Consider the following 16,498-nt stretch of genomic DNA (forward strand, 5'->3'; position numbering starts at 1 on the left):
TTAACATGACATTATGACTTTTGTGATTCTTGCTAAATTCTACATAAAAGAAACGCAAAAGGGAGAAAACAGACAAGTTGGGGAAAATAAGAATGCATGAACCTTTCCTAAAAACTGGGAGGCCTGCGGTATTTTTTAGGGCATGGGTTTTCTGCACACTGCAGTCACTTTAGCATAGCTGTGAAATGGCTGCAGTTTCTTTCCCACCACCCCCAGTGCATGGTCATTATCACAAAATCCCTTGACAACATCTATTTAGTAGGCGGTCAGAACTCACACACTAATGCCTGTGCTAACCAATTAGAGCAGGGCATGCCTACTCTCTGCCCCCATGCTAAAAAAATATTTTATACTTTTTAGCATGGGATTGGAACCCCTCAGTCCCAGAACTACGGTGGAATGCCTTGAGCGTGTTCTACGGTGCTTCCTTTTAGCATTAATGCTTCCCAAGCTTAGTAAAACAGCCCTTTGGCCTAAGAGTTTTAGCACAAGGGGCGCCAGCATAGGAAATAACCATGGCCTGCTTCCAAGTATGAGAAAGCACGATGCAAAAAAGGGAATCTGATAAACTGGTCTCGGAGACATTTCTCTTGTTGTTTTTATCATGTTTGGTACCCATAACACGTGTGCATTATTCATTCTTTCTTTCTATCAAAGTGCAGTGATCGATCATGACATTAGACAGAATGAGAAAGGGGATAGGATTTGATATACCGCCTTTCTGTGGTTACAATCAAAGGGGTTTACTTTTTATATGTAGGTTGTTATTTTGTACCTGGGGCAATGAAGGGTTAAGTGACTTGCCCAGAGTCACAAGGAGCTGAAGTGGAAATTGAACCAGGTTCTCAGGCTGCAGCATTAACCATTAGGCTAGAGACTTCAGTGTTGACCAAAATTTCAGCATGGCCTGAATCAAGGGGTATTAAACAGCTTAACAAAAAGGTTCAGACACTTTTGTTTTACACTGATGTGTGGTTATCTTTTTTGCAAAAAAAAAAAAAAGTGTCTACACTTTCTTTTTGAAAGCTGTGTTTCACCAAATTCAAAATGAATGATCTGCTTTGCATGATTGCATCACAGCAACTTCTGAGTTTCAATAAATTTTAACGGTAGCAGGCTGAAGCAGCAAATTTGCGAAATTTTATTTTTGTGTGTGTTTTTCTGCAAAGCCTGGTTTGCAAAAAAAAAAATCATTTTCCATCAAGTAGGTGAGCCATTAGACATACCCCATCCCACCATGTAGGAAATGGAACCCCGCCTTAACAGAATCCTTAGATAAGGAATTCTCAGTGAGGTGCAGTTATCTTATTTCTCTGGGTTCCTGTATCAAAATTTCACACACACATTTTCTACTGAGCTCTTTTGCATTCATGGAAATACTGTTCACAAAATGGCCGCCAACCTATGAGAAATTCTATGGTTTACCATATCAGCTTAAGCATCTTTCGGGGGGGGGGGGAGTTCTGTTTAAAACTTGTGTGTTTCCATGTGTTAGCACATGTGAAGGCAGGACTATTGAGTACTCTACTCATGGCTCTTATGTAGGTCTAATAAAAGACATCACAACACAATACTATGAAATTTTCCAGTGCTCTCCCCTTCCCCTCCAAAGTAGCATCTGCTAATCAACAGATAAATCATTCTTTGTGTGAAAGAATGATTTATCTGTTGATTAGCAGATGCTACTTTGGAGGGGAAGGGGAGTGCACTGGAAAATTTCATAGTATACAATGAAAAATAATAGCCTTATCTATGTCACAGAAAACTAATTTTGTTTCTACTATAATACAACACCAGTACATCTGACTTTTTGATTCTTCTAATTTTCTTTTCTGTGTAATCACGTTGCCATTTTTTTCCTTGCTCAGTTGAACAACTTTGAACAGTAATACTAGCATTTAGATATACAAGCAAAGCGTATTTATGTATGTTTGGAGTTCAATGGAGTGAGGTGGCATTAATGACCTTTAACCCAGAGAGTGCAGTAACTGTTAGGAAGTACCCTGGCCAGCTAGGAAGATCAGTCTTATGCAATAAAATTAGCTTTGCTATATTGAATGGATAGAACAAGAAGCCTTGATACGTTTTAATGTGTGTTGATTGGTACCCGGTCAAAAAAAGCCCCAAACAAAAAAGGCTCCCGACATATTAGCCCCTGACATACCAGTCACTATCAAAATGGCCTGCCCACATTATAGCCCTTGATAAATTAGCCCCCTGACAAGAGAGTCTGATCAGGCTACCCAGAATATGGCACTGTAATTTTTTTCTAGGGGGCTATTTTGTCAAGGGCTATTTTGTTAGAGACTGATTCGTCGGGGCTTTTTTGTCGGGGTATTTTGTCAGGGCTATTATGTTGGGGTGCTGTGTTGATTAAATGTAGCATGTATGAAGATTGATGAACTAGGGTTCAGCCAACCATAATCTGTAAAAAAAAAAAAAAAAAAAGACTTAAAAATTATAGCAGAAAGCTATCACTGGGTAAGCAAAGTAATGCAGTGCTTATATAAGTATATTAACTTAGATTGTCTTATTCTCTTCAAAATGTAGAAGGGTGAAGAAAGTCAACCAATGAAACCAAAGCAGCGGTTAATGGGAAGGATTATTCATATTTGAATTTAAATCACTATTCGGCCAAATACGAATAATGTATTCGGGACACTAGCCGAGACCAAATCGAATATGAATATTCGGAAAAGCCCTACTTTCAAATAAGCCCTTTTATTTTAGGGCAAGAAAAAAAAAAAATTCCGCTGTCTACTTTGTGAAAGATTAGTAATAGAAAATGTGGTACAAAAGTAGAAATATTGGGCCAACTGGAAAATATAGAAAAATGAATAGCTCCAAAATGTAGAGGCCTGGGCGGTTTTGAAATCTCATTTACTACGATAATAATACAAGGATCGATATTTGTCACCTACTTAACTGGCTGGAAGAGGTCTCTCCTACCAAGTTAAGTATCGCTGACCAGGTCATACCTGGATTTTCGGAGACACATTACCAGATAGGGTTGCTGAAAATCCAGGTAGACCGGGTAACTATCCAGAGCAAAAGGGCTGTCCTAAATTAACTGGGTAGTGATATGGGCATCGCCGATGAATTTTGACGGTGCCTAGGGAATTCCTGGTGGCTGTCTTCTGCCTGGATATTCAGTTGGGTACCCGGAGAGGAATTGGCACTGAATATTGTTAAAGAAACGCTGACTGCCGCTGGCTCAATATTATCCTTATAAAATTTAATGCATGATGTAGAAGTACCTGTAAAATGAAACTGTAAACCGCTTAGGTCTCAGCAGTATATGAATGAATGAAGGCTGTACTATCCAGCCAACCATAAAGTTAGGCGTTGTCTACAGAAGGAATCCTGGTAGTTCTGAAACTTATATCTTATAATACAGGTTTTGTCACAGCTTGGCTACTTTATGATGGGGGTTTTTTTTTTACCTAACTTTGGGGCCATTGAACTGAAGCGCTTTAACCGTGATCAGTAAGGTGTGGTAATGCCGTGTTTGTTAACAGTCAATAATGACAGCAATTGAAACACCTATGTTAAAACATATATGCCAAAAAGACAATTATGCTTCCCAAAGGGGCAGTGAAGTATTTTATATTTTCGATTCTGCATTTCAACTTGCATGGTAGAACGTATGTTTTTCACTGCACTGGTAGATAATGAGTGACATTCTGCATTTCATTGCCAATTTAGCAGAAATCTTGCATTAGCATGAACAGACGCTCTAGTTGGTTTCAATACCCAGTTTAAGTTTCACGTATTCACAGTACAGGATTCATGGTAAAGGTAGTATAAAATACTCCACAATTTAAAGAGGAAAAGAAAAAAGGTCTATCGAGATGCAAAACAATTCTTTCATCAAAGTTCTCACTTCACGGCAGAACTGTTTTCTTTTTTCTGTCTTCCAGAAGAAAAAAGGGCTCCTACGGTGTATCCACTCATTCCATGCTGCGGTGACTTGAGCTCCACAGATACAATTACTGTTGGTTGTTTGATGAGCAACTATTTACCACAGCCAGTGTCAGTGTATTTCCGGAACAATAGTAAGACCGTTACGACTGGAATTAAAAGCTTTCCAGTGGTGTTCAGCGGAACAGGACCCTCGTACACAAGCAGCAGTCAGCTCGTCATTCCTTCCTCAGACTGGGAGGCCAAAACATATTACTGTGACGTTTCTCATGCAGCGCTGAATCCGAAAAAGACTGTGACCTTAAAAAAAACAGGTAAGATATGATTTCCAAATCTAAGAAGCCAGGCACTGTAAAGCAAGTGTTCAGTGTATATAAGGTCACGGCCCTTCCCACTTTTCATCACCTGTGATGACAAGCCGATGACTTGACAGATAGAGGTGCAAGTTTTATTTTAAAATGTCAAGGCTTAATCACATATTAAAAAAACCAGCTGCAAAAACAAGCAAGCAAAGCGTGTTTACATTTATGTGTGTGTTACGCGTATAAATGCAAGGAATAATCACATATATGCAAACACGTGTGAATATTCATGTGTAGACTGTCTCAGTGCTATTTTGCATCTATCAGCTTAACGTACTTAGAGGAGCAGCGTGGACCGGACATAGGTCGAGCCCCCACTTGCGTTGTAAGCTTGCAGAATGTTTTATGTTACACGTGTTCCCGCCGCGTTGAGGGGCCCTTTTACTAAGCCGCTTAAGTGCCTTTGCGCACCCAACATATATCAGTTTTGAGTTACTGCCCAGCTACCACGTGGCCCGTGCGGTAATTTCATTTTTGACACACATCCGAGAAAATTGGCTGGTAACTCTGACTTGACGCAGTTAGGCAATTACCGCATGGTTAACACAAGAGACCTTACCGCTAAGTCAATAGCGGGCGGTAAGGTCTCAGACCGCCTTTAACGGTACTATGTAAGCCACATTGAGCCTGCAAATAGGTGGGAAAATGTGGGGTACAAATAGCACATAAATGCAAGGGGACATTGACATGGGAGCATGTGAGGGGTATGGGTGGGGCTGCCATTTAAGCATGCATCTTGCATAATACTATATGTTATTCCCCTAAATCTATATATGGCGCTCAAATCTGCACACGTAAATTTGGGCACACGCACCCAATTTGTATGTGCAATTTAGTTGCTATTCTATATATATATGCGTGTAAATTTTTACATGTGGATCCTGAAAGGGGGGCATGGCCACAGGAGAAGCATGGGCAGATCATAGGCATTCCTGGACTTTGTGCACAGTGTTACAGGGCATGGTAGGTCTATGCCTAATTTAAGCAATAAGATTTGCACCAGGTTTGGGTTGATGCAAATCCTTATGCCTATAATTGGGTGTGGATTCCGGCACAAAACACTGTGGTATAGATGGCACCCAACTCGAAGCAGAGGCCATTGTACTTTTTCTGTACTTCTCATTGCCCAACTCGGAGCACCATTTATAGAATACTAGTGCAACCAAGCCCGTTTCGTCAAAAATGAAACGGGCCCTAGGAAGGCTCTCGTCTAGGTGATTTCTCCTCTCTCCCCTGCCCTCCCCTCCATGTCCCGCGATTCTTCCCTCCCCTCCATGTCTAGCGACTCTTCTCTGCCCTGGCCTCCCATCCACGTCCAGTGATTCTTTCCTCTCCTCCCATCCCATCCATGTCCATCGATTCTCCTCTGCCCTGCCGTCCCCTCCGTGTCTCGTGATTCTGGTCTCCCCTCCATGTCCAGCGATTCTCCTCTTCCCTGCCCTCCCCTCCGTATCCCAGGATTCTGGCCTCCCCTCTATGTCCAGCGATTGTCCTTTGCCCTGGCCTCCCCTCCGTGTCCTGCGATTCTGGCCTCCCCTCCATGTCCAGCGATTCTCCTCTGCCCTGCCCTTTCATGTCCCACGATTCTCCCCTCGCCTCCCATCCCTTCCATGTCTAGTGACTCTCCTCTGCCCTGGCCTCCCATCCACGTCCAGTGATTCTTTCCTCTCCTCCCATCCCATCCATGTCCATCGATTCTCCTCTGCTCTGCCCTCCCCTCGATGTCCCGCGATTCTGTCCTCCCCTCCATGTCCAGCGTTCCGTTGCCTTCACTTGCTTGCGTGCGTAACATCCTGACGTCAGCTTGCCTCCAGCAATCCCTTCCCTCTCACTGTTCCGCCCTCCTCTGACATCATTTTGTCTTTACATGAAGGCGGGTCAGTGAGAGGGAAGGGAACGCTGGAGGCTTACTGACGTCAGGATGTTATGAACCCAGACAGCCAGCCAGCCAGCCATAGAACATCGAGGTACAAATGATTATATCTGAGTAGTTAACACTTATTTTTTCACGCCATATACAGAATCTAGCCCTATGCGGGTAGCTGCTGCATTTGGGCACCTGCAGTTATGCCGGGTCACTGGCTGGTATAACAGCAGACATGCAAATGTAATGTGCACCGATGCCAGGTTATGCTAATATTTTAGAATGGAATCTAAATATTGGGTCAATAATAAACAAGAATTATAATTTTCTACCCCTAATATTAATATCACTAAGCGATTATAAATCAACTTTGACAGTTACTCATTGATGATTTTTAAATTATCTTCTTCAAATTCTAGTTCAAATTATTCCTCTTCCCATCCTTTAGAGCTTTTCTTTTCGGATTACTTTTACCAATTTCCAGTTTAAAAATGTAAAACTCTACTTTTTCTCCTGACTTCTTTTAGACTGTAAGCAAGAGACGCCCCTTCAGCCAACCGTTCTAGTCTTTCATGAAACCTCTGGGAAAAATGAGATCAAATTAGTTTGCCTGGTGACAAAATTCAGAGATCGGGATGTGAAGGCCCAGTGGCTTGTGAACGGGAATAAGGAACTCTCCCGTCAAGAAGACTTCTCACCTGTAGGAAACGCAAATCAGATACTCATGGGAAACATCGAAGTGCTTATTTCAAAAGAAGACTGGGATAAGGGAGATGTCTACAACTGTAAAGTCACTCACAAATGGGAAGAGTTCCACAACATCAGCAAATGTTCAGGTAAGATCTTTTTAAAACACAGCAAAAGAATGTTGATAGTATTGGAAATACAGCAATGAAGCTGCAAGTAGCAAATTTAAAATGAGTCCGAGAAAATATTTCTTCACTCAACGTGTAATTAAATTCTGGAATTCATTGACAGAGAATTTAGTAAAAGCAGTTAGCTTAACAGGGTTTAAAAAAAAAGGTTTGGCTGGCTTCCTAAAGGAAAAGTCCATAGACCATTATTAAAATGGAGTTAGGGAAAAATCCACCGCTTATTTCTAGGATAAGCAGCATAAAATGTATTGTACTGTTTTGGGATCTTGCCAGGTATTTGTGACCTGGATTGGCCACTGTTGGAAACAAGATGCTGGGTTTGATGGACCTTCGGTCTGTCCCAGTATGGCAATACTTCAGTATTTACGTAATGATCAGTAGTGAATGGAGATCATGTTGATGGATGAGAAGTGTTAGAAGGTTGGTAAAAAAAAGTAACTGGTGATGGTTGCTTAATGATACTGACAATTCTGAGCATAATTATCTTGAAGATGATGGAAAGGGATAGAGAAAATTAATTTGGATTTACAGTCTTCAAATAGATATTTAGAAGAGAAAAGAAATCCATAGGAAAGGAAAGAAGAGTGTGTCTTGGGCTAATGTTTCAAAAGAAACAGGTGAATTTCTTAGTGAGATTTTCTAGGTAGACATGGAGGGGCATAATCGAACAGGGCGCCCAAGTTGTCATGAGGGCGTCCTCGCAGGACAGCCCCATAAAGCGGCAGGCCAACCCATATTATCGAAACAAGATGGGCGTCCATTTTTCATTTCGATAATACGGTCAGGGACACCCAAATCATGAAATCTAGGTCAACCTTAGAGATGGTCGTCCTTAGGTCGTTTTTGAGATGGTCATCCCCGCTTTACGACGATAATGGAAACCGAGGACGCCCATCTCAAAAACAACCAAATCCAAGCTATTTGGTCATGGTAGGAGCCAGCATTCGTAGTGCAGTGGTCCCCCTCACATGCCAGGACACCAACCGGGCACCCTAGGAGGCACTGCAGTGGACTTCACAAATTGCTCCCAGGTGCATAGTTCCCTTACCTTTGGTGCTGAGCCCCCTCAACCCCCCCCAAACCCACTCCCCACAACTGTACACCACTACCATAGCCCTAAGGGGTGAAGGGGCACCTACATGTGGATACAGTGAGTTTGGGGGGGTTGGAGGGCTCAACAATTACCACAAGTGTAACAGGTAGGGGGAATGGGCCTGGGTCCGCCTGCCTGAAGTGCACTGCAGTACCCCCTAAACCTGCTCCAGGGACCTGCATACTGCTGTGATGGAGCTGGGTATGACAATTGAGGCTGGCAAAAAATGTTTTTTAATTTTTGGGGGGGTAGGGGGGGTGGGAGGGGATTGGTGACCACTGGGGGAGTAAGGGGAGGTCATCCCCGATTCCCTCCGGTGGTCATCTGGTCAGTTTGGGCACCCTTTCGAGGCTTGGTTGTGAAAAAAATGGACCAAGTAAAGTCATCCAAATGCTAATCAGAGACGCCCTTCTTTTTTCCATTATCGGCCGAGGACGTCCATCTCTAAATCACGCCCCAGTCCCGCCTTCAGTATGGTGCCGACATGCCCCTGTGAATTTTGGTCATCCCCGCAACGGAAAGCAGTTCAGGACACCCAAAATAGCTTTCCATTATGCCGATTCGGGCGACCCTGAGAGAAGGACGCCCATCTCCCGATTTGTGTCAGAAGATGGGCATCCTTCTCTTTCGATAATTCACCTGATAGATTACAAGAAAGGTTTTTAAATCAATTTTAGACACAAGTGGAGGGTGATTTTATAAGAGGTAGCCTATGTGTGATGGCCAGAAGGTCATCTATTTTAAGGTTATCATAGGAAGATTCATAGAGATCAACATTTGAATGAACTATAAACTGTGCAATTACCCGCACATAGGGCAGGAAAGTTTATACAAATCCATGTCCATGGCTAAAGCACTGTTTTACCTATGCAAATTGCTCTCCTACAATCTACTTCCGTAGTCTAGGGGGTCTTTTACAAAGCATCAGTAAGCTCAACACGGGCTTACTGAATGCTACATTGGGACTACCACTGGCCCAACACAATTTCCAGCGGTACTTCCACCCTGAGCACGCACCATTTCTGAGGAAAAAAGAAAAACCCCTCGAAATGGCTTGAGCGGTGGTAACCGGGCATCGCCACGTGTTGCCTGGTTACCGTGGGAGCCTTTATCGTCATGTTTATCTGGGGGCTTTTTACCTGCTGTGGTAAAAAAGGGCCCTGGTGCACAGGAAAAACAGCCCCTACCCCTAGCTCAGGGTCCTTTTCCCCTTATTGGTGTAACAGATAATAACCAACCTAATCTACATTCATTGATAGGGAACCTCAGATGTTTTTACAGTTCAGTGGCCCTGTGCAAAATTGTATTGATAACGTCACTGCTTCGGTATATCTCTGAAAAGTTTCAGGCCTTTTAAATATTTTTTTAAACAACAATACTCCGCTACAGGGTGCCTGTGGCATGGTGTTGTTCTTAACCACGGAAACATCTGAGGTTTTTCTATCAATGAGGTTTTCTATGTTAGGTTGGTTATTCACTGCTGCATTTCAATTTTACCACTCACATTGGGGTTTTGTTGTTGTAGTATCTTATACAGCATTTACATCATTAACATGTAAATTAAGTCAGTGCATCCAATGCCAGGCCACATATGAATTTATCACATATGAATTTATCTTGTTGGGCAGACTGGATGGACCATGCAGGTCTTTCTCTGCCGTCATCTACTATGTTACTCGTTACTATGTTTCTACGATTAAGAGCAACACTATCCCATATGGTATTGGTAACATCACCAGTTCAGAATATCACTGAGCAGTTTCGGTCTTTTTTTTTAAACAACCATACTCCCCTGCAAGTGCACTGTGACATGATATTGCTCTTAACCATAGAAATATCTGAGGTATGAACATAATTTGGGTTGGTTATTGAGTGCGGCATTTGGATTTTACCACTCAGATTGGTTATTTTTTGTTGTTGCTGCAATTAATACAGCACTGACATGTTGTAACTTTCGGCAGTGCATCCAATGCCAGGCCACACCTCTAAACCGCTTTGTTTGGACTTCTGGATTTAGATTGAAATATGTACTTCTTTCAGCATAAACAGCTTCGCTTCATCTCTTCCAGCTTCCTCCAGTGATTTTCGAATTCCAGCTGTATACCTGTTGAAACCATCCTACGGTGACCTTATTAATAATAACAAAAGCGTCGCAACCTGTTTCGTCTTGGGTACTGATTTGGCTGCCACTACGGTCTCCTGGGAAACCGATGGAAAGTCCACCAAGGGAAAAACACCCAAAGATCCATTTACTCATCCAAACAACACTCAGTCCATTCAAAGCACTTCTGAGGTTTCTCTAGAACAGTGGAAGACGGGGATTACGCTCACCTGCAAAGTTAAACATCCGTGTTCGGAGGAGATTGAGAAGAAAGTCACAACTAAACTTCCAAGTAAGTATCAGCAACCAAAACATAGAAACATAGTGAAAATAACAGCAGAAAGAGACCATACAATCTATACATCTGAATCAACTACTGATCTCTACAATACTACTAATCATTTCCATAGCGCCACTAGATGGATACGGTGCTGTACAGGTACTTTCTCTGTCTCTAGAGAGCTCACAATCTAAATTTTTGTACCTGGGGCAATGGAGGGTTAAACTGACTTGCCCAAGTTTACAAGAATCTGCAGTGGGAATTGAACCCAGGTTGGCAGACTCAAAGCACTAACATATTAGGCTATTCCTCCACTCCAGATAAAGACTATCTGGCCTTTCCAGTCTGTACATCCACACCGACTACTAATCTGTACAATCCCTTCCTCTCCCTCAGAGATCTTCTGTGCATAGAAAATGACACAGATAAATACAATATGGCCTACCCAGTCTGTACGTCCACCCCAATTACTAATCTCTACAATCCCTTCCTCTTTCTATGCACAGATTATCCCTTCAGAGATCATCTGTGCATACAAACATACTGGCCAATATTCAAAGTGAATTAAGTGAGCAGCTGAGGCCTTTTGCCGACTAAGCACTGAAGCAGGACAGTGCCGCTGAACATCATCTCGGACCGATGCAAAACAAGGGGCAGGTCAGGTGGCGGTACAGGGGGTAGCATTAGGGAGGATCCCAGTACTACACAAAGTATCGTGAGCTGCTGTGAGAGGTTGCGGCAGCCATTTTTCAGGGAAGCCACAGGGGGCAATAGCGAGTGGCCTTTGCATCTGCCCCCAACAACCTCCACAGACTACCAGGGATAGCAAGCAGGCAGGATGGGTGTGCATATGGGTGGGGCATATAGGTCTGTTCATGGGTGGAGCATGGGCATGGTTGGTGTATCTATGGGAGGGGTATATGTGTGGGGCATTTAGGTGTGTTCATGAGTGTAGCATGGGCATGGTGGGTGTGTCTATGGGAGAGGTATATGTGTTGGGCATGGACAGATCATGCACTTAGCCACCAACATAGAAGCTGTGCTCCTAGGTGCCAAAATAGAGACACCCAGATTACACCTGCTTTTTCCATGATGTAAGTCTAGGCTTCTAAAGTTAAGCATTTAAATGCTGCCTGCCCAACTACCAACTTAGACTCTATTTTATTATACTATCTGGGTGTCCAGATACTTTTATAGAATATGATGATGATAGTTTATAGTTTAATGGGGCTTCTGTCGAGGCAGAACAGAGCAGTGTACGAGCTAGTCCAAAAAACATCTAGTAAGATGATGAGACGGAACTCCGTTAACGATAGGAAAGAAGAAGAAAATACATAGAGCGTAACGAGATGGGGAATCACAATAGTATTGGGAGAGGAGGGGTGAAGACAAAACACATTAAACCCTGTAGACTCTAGCTGGCACTTCTTGTCAGTCTGTCTTTCCAAAGGCCTGCTTAAAGCAAAGATTTTGGACGCCTAATTTTTAGCACTCATTGTAGAATTACCCCCAAGTGCCTGCAAACATAAACAATGTGGCCTATTAAAAATTGCTCCAAATTGATTTACCCAAGGAGTGCCATTGGGGGGGGGGGGGGGGGGGTGCAACTTGAATATTGATTTTCCTGGATCTTGATTCATTGTCATTAGGCCACTGTCAGGTGAATTTTCCAAAGAGAAGGGCGCCCATCTTCCGACACAAATCGGGAGATGGGTGTCCTTCTCGCAAGGTCGCCCAAACCGGCATACTCGAAAGCCGATTTTGGGCGTCCTCAACTGCTTTTCTTCGTGGGGACGACCAAAGTTCATGGGGGCGTGTCGGCAGGGTAGCAAAGGTGGGACTGGGGCGTGAATAGGAGATGGGCGTCCTCGGCCGATAATGGAAAAAAGAAGGGCGTCCCTGACGAGCACTTGGACGACTTTACTTGGTCCATTTTGTTTCACGACCAAGCATCAAAAAGGTGCCCGAACTGACCAGATGACCACCGGAGGGAATCAGGGATGACCTCCCCTTACTCCCCCAGTGGTCACTAACCTCCTCCCACAATAAAAAAAAGTTTTAAAATACTTTTTTGCCAGCCTCTATGCCAGCCTCAAATGTCATACTCAGGTCCATCACAGGTACCTGGAGCAGTTTTAGTGGGTACAGTGTACTTCAGGCAAGTGGACCCAGGCCCATCCCCCCCACCTGTTACACTTGTAGTGGTAAATGTGAGCCCTCCAAAACCCACTGCACCCACATCTAGGTGCCCCTTTCATCCCTAAGGCTATGGTAGTGGTGTACAGTTGTGGGGAGTGGGTTTTGGGGGGCGTTGGGGGGCTCAGCACACAAGGTAAGGGAGCTATGCACCTAGGGTGCCCGGTTGGTGTCCTGGCATGTGAGGGGGACCAGTGCACTATGAATGCTGGCTCCTCCCACGACCGAATGGCTTAGATTTGGTCGTTTTTGAGATGGACGTCCTCGGTTTCCATTATCGACGAAAACCGGGGACGACCATCTCAAAAATGACCTAATGATGACCATCTCTAAGGTCGACCTAAATTTCATGATTTGGGCGTCCCCAACTGTATTATTGAAACAAAAGATGGAAGTCCATCTTGTTTCGATAATACGGATTGCCCCACCCCTTTTCGGGGCCGTCCTGCGAGGACGCCCTCATGAAAACTTGGGCATCCCCATTCGATTATGCCCCTCTGTGACTCCTAAGGCCCACATACTCACCTAACCTTTATCTGTTGGAGAAGCCAAATTATAGCAGGTCAGGCTTAAGCTAATACTTGCTTCCAGCCTAGGAATACACTTATTCTTTTTTGCTCATAGCTACTACATCAAAGAAGTCTCCTAAAGTTGTCATCTCAAAGTCTATAGAGGGCCAATTCATCGTTCTGCTCTGCGTGATCAGTGGCTTCTACCCAGAAGACATCAGCTGGGATTGGTACAAGAATGGAAACACCAAAGTGAAAGGTTTCAACTACACCGTTGGGCCTGTGGTAGAATCCCAGGGAACCTTTTCCACTTTCACTATATTAAGGGTTCCGAGAACCATGGAGATGACATCCTACGTGATTAAGGTGCATCACATTTCTTCGGCGGTTCCTGTGACAAAAACTGAACCAAATGTGTTTGGTAAGTCTCATTTTCAGGACAAAAGGTGTGGGTCTTTCTTTTATTATTCACTAATTTATTTACAATCTTTTATATTCCACTGATGCATCAGTCCACAGCGCATTACATTTAAACATACATAATCAATAAATAAAACATAAAATTCCACCAACATGAAAAAAATATTAAATGACATATTCTTAACAGCAGCCTAAATATTAAGAAATAAAAAATGACTTTAATAAATGCTTCCTAAAATCCAGTACATTATTTTCTTTTCTCTATGTTAAATTGTACAGCGCTGCGTAACCCTAGTAGCGCTCTAGAAATGTTAAGCAGTAGTAGTAGTATTACATATAGCAGTGATTTAACCAGAGCTGAGATTGTGATGTCATAATGCCTCATTCCACCAATGCCTAAGAGCCAACCTCATCAGTGATGTCACAATGGCTCGACTGTCCTATACTTGGCCCACTTCCCCCCTTAGTGTGAAGAGTTTCAGTCTCTGGTATCCAGAGCTGAGATTGTGATGTCATAATGCCTCATTCCACCAATGCCTAAGAGCCAACCTCATCAGTGATGTCACAATGGCTTGATTGTCCTATATTTGTCTCACTCTTATCTATTAGATTGTAAGCTCTTTGAGCAGGGACTGTCTCTCTTTGTTAAATTGTACAGCGCTGCGTAACCCTAGTAGCGCTCTAGAAATGTTAAGTAGTAGTAGTAGTAGTATTACATATAGCAGTGATTTAACCAGAGCTGAGATTGTGATGTCATAATGCCTCATTCCACCAATGCCTAAGAGCCAACCTCATCAGTGATGTCACAATGGCTTGATTGTCCTATATTTGTCTCACTCTTGTCTATTAGATTGTAAGCTCTTTGAGCAGGGACTGTCTCTCTTTGTTAAATTGTACAGCGCCACGTAACCCTAGTAGCGCTCTAGAAATGTTAAGTAGTAGTAGTCAAAGCCCAGATGGCAAAAGATTCCAAAGACTTTCTGTGTGATTACTAACTGTCCAGATTTTAAGGATGGACTTTGTAATAGGTCTTCACCAGATTATTGTAGAGAACAAGTGCAGCAACAAAATAACAAAATAATTTTCATATACAACGAAAGAAAGGTTTATGCAATTTAGGGGGGAATTATCAACAAGGGCTCTTTCATGCAAAGAGATCCTGTACTAAAATAATGTGACTTGTGGTAAACTAACCCAACTTAACAGTATTCCGCGTTGATAATTTCCCTGCTTAATATTAAAGCGTATACTCCGCCCTTTCAATGAAAGGCGTTACAGGGCGAAGATCAATAAAAATAACATTAAAAAGTAAACAATCATAAATACACCATACAAAAAGCTAAGGGTCTGATATTTAAAGTGATTTAAGAGGGCAGGAGAGGCTTAGCTGACCAGCTGCAAATATTCAGAAACAGTTAACTGGGTGTTATGACCCGGTAGTAGTGAGCCCCTGTGCCCCGACTGAGCACGGCTGAGATGGAGTGATGCCGTACTCGGTCAGGCAGCCAGACAACCCCTAGCTTCACCTGAGAAGCGACCACCGTTCACCGAGAGTTGAGCTCCCAGCTGCAGGTGGCCACCGGGACTTCTGGAACCGGCGGGGTTGCACAGCCGCAGACCAGGGTGGCAGGAAACAGACACAGCCCAGCACCAGAACTCCGAATAGGCAAAAATAGTCAAAAATCAGTCCAGGGTCAAGGCAGGCAGCAAACAAGCGAAATCCAAGAAACTAGCCAAAGTCCGGTACACAGGAAATCAGGAACAGAAGATAGCTGGCAAACAGCACTCCGACAGCAACTCCTCAGAACAACTGAGGCCGAAGCAAAGAAGGCTTGGAGGCAGTGCTTTAAATAGTGAAGCAATCAGAGCAAACCAAACTCAGGTGAATCCAACGTGGCAGCCCCCATAGGAGATCATCCCAAGACCAAATATGGAGTTCCTTCCTGTTCTCGTTTAGACAAGATGGCTGCCCCCTCCTGAGCTAGCCAAGATGGCTGCTCTCTTGCTCCAAGCCGGATGACGGCTGCCAAACTTAGGAAACTGAAACAGACCCTCCTAAGACTGAACCTTGTCCCTTTTGGACGGAGCTGCGGAATGACTTAGCCGGGAGGAGCGTCGAACAGGTGAGGGACGTAACACTGGGTCAGTGCTCCTGTTTATTGGCACTAACCGGCCAATTTTAAAGTGGGCAGGAAAGAGGCATTCTGAGGGCAGAGTTAGGAAGAAACTGGCAGCTATGCAGATGCTGGCAAATTTCAGTGACGGTGCCTGAGTGGCTAGGGTGCCTCCAGGACTAGGTTTGGCAACCACTGGTCTAACCGATAATTTTTGTGAGGTCTGCCCTATGTACAATTTATTAAATGGGCACTGAATGCAGTACATAACATAAATAGGTAGAACAAGACGTGATTGAAGAGAGACAAATCTTCCGTCCCAATTGGGAATCTTCAAAAACTGAAGCAAGCATCATGATCTTGCATATCTGACAAGATCCACACATATCATGTTTGCCAGGCATTCTCACAGATGCATCTAAGCCTGTCAGTTGAGGCATCACTGCTGGACCCAAAATCTCCTTTGAGTTTCTCCCTCTGCTATAAGCAAACTGGAGAGGTCTTCTCAAATGCTGGTAATGTCTCAGATGACATAGAGGTAAATTTAATAACACAAGTCATAGTATTCTCCTCTTCTGAATTTCTAATACTTTTATTCCTCGGAATTAACAGCAAATGTGGGTGAATGTACTTAGCCCTCCTCTAGGCAGTTTTAACCACTGTTGGTGGATATCCCCTGTCGAGTAAACAGTGTGTCAAAATCTGTGATTGCTTGGCAAAATTGTGGTCATCAGAACGCAAGAAGGCTCTTCATAGAGCTGCA

General features: G+C 43.5%; 1 protein-coding gene and 4 gene segments (V, D, J or C); all 5 read left to right on the forward strand.

The window, feature by feature from the left end:
• The window catches only part of LOC115457532 (immunoglobulin gamma-1 heavy chain-like), a 428,753-nt gene that overhangs the window by 402,990 nt on the left and 9,265 nt on the right, over window positions 1-16,498 (forward strand). For both annotated transcript variants that reach the window (XM_030187000.1, XM_030187001.1), the window contains 4 exons: window positions 3,921-4,235; window positions 6,675-6,983; window positions 10,185-10,508; window positions 13,317-13,622. In XM_030187000.1, coding sequence (XP_030042860.1) covers window positions 3,921-4,235; window positions 6,675-6,983; window positions 10,185-10,508; window positions 13,317-13,622 — 1,254 coding nt within the window. The remainder of the gene's footprint in view (window positions 1-3,920; window positions 4,236-6,674; window positions 6,984-10,184; window positions 10,509-13,316; window positions 13,623-16,498) is intronic.
• The window catches only part of LOC115457538, a 440,220-nt gene that overhangs the window by 238,365 nt on the left and 185,357 nt on the right, over window positions 1-16,498 (forward strand).
• Window positions 1-16,498, forward strand: part of LOC115457534 — a 344,279-nt gene that overhangs the window by 234,020 nt on the left and 93,761 nt on the right.
• The window catches only part of LOC115457536, a 357,793-nt gene that overhangs the window by 226,590 nt on the left and 114,705 nt on the right, over window positions 1-16,498 (forward strand).
• Window positions 1-16,498, forward strand: part of LOC115457537 — a 367,844-nt gene that overhangs the window by 202,833 nt on the left and 148,513 nt on the right.

The sequence above is a fragment of the Microcaecilia unicolor genome, chromosome 14 (genome assembly GCF_901765095.1).
Source record: "Microcaecilia unicolor chromosome 14, aMicUni1.1, whole genome shotgun sequence".
In the NCBI taxonomy this organism is placed as follows: Eukaryota; Metazoa; Chordata; class Amphibia; order Gymnophiona; family Siphonopidae; genus Microcaecilia; species Microcaecilia unicolor.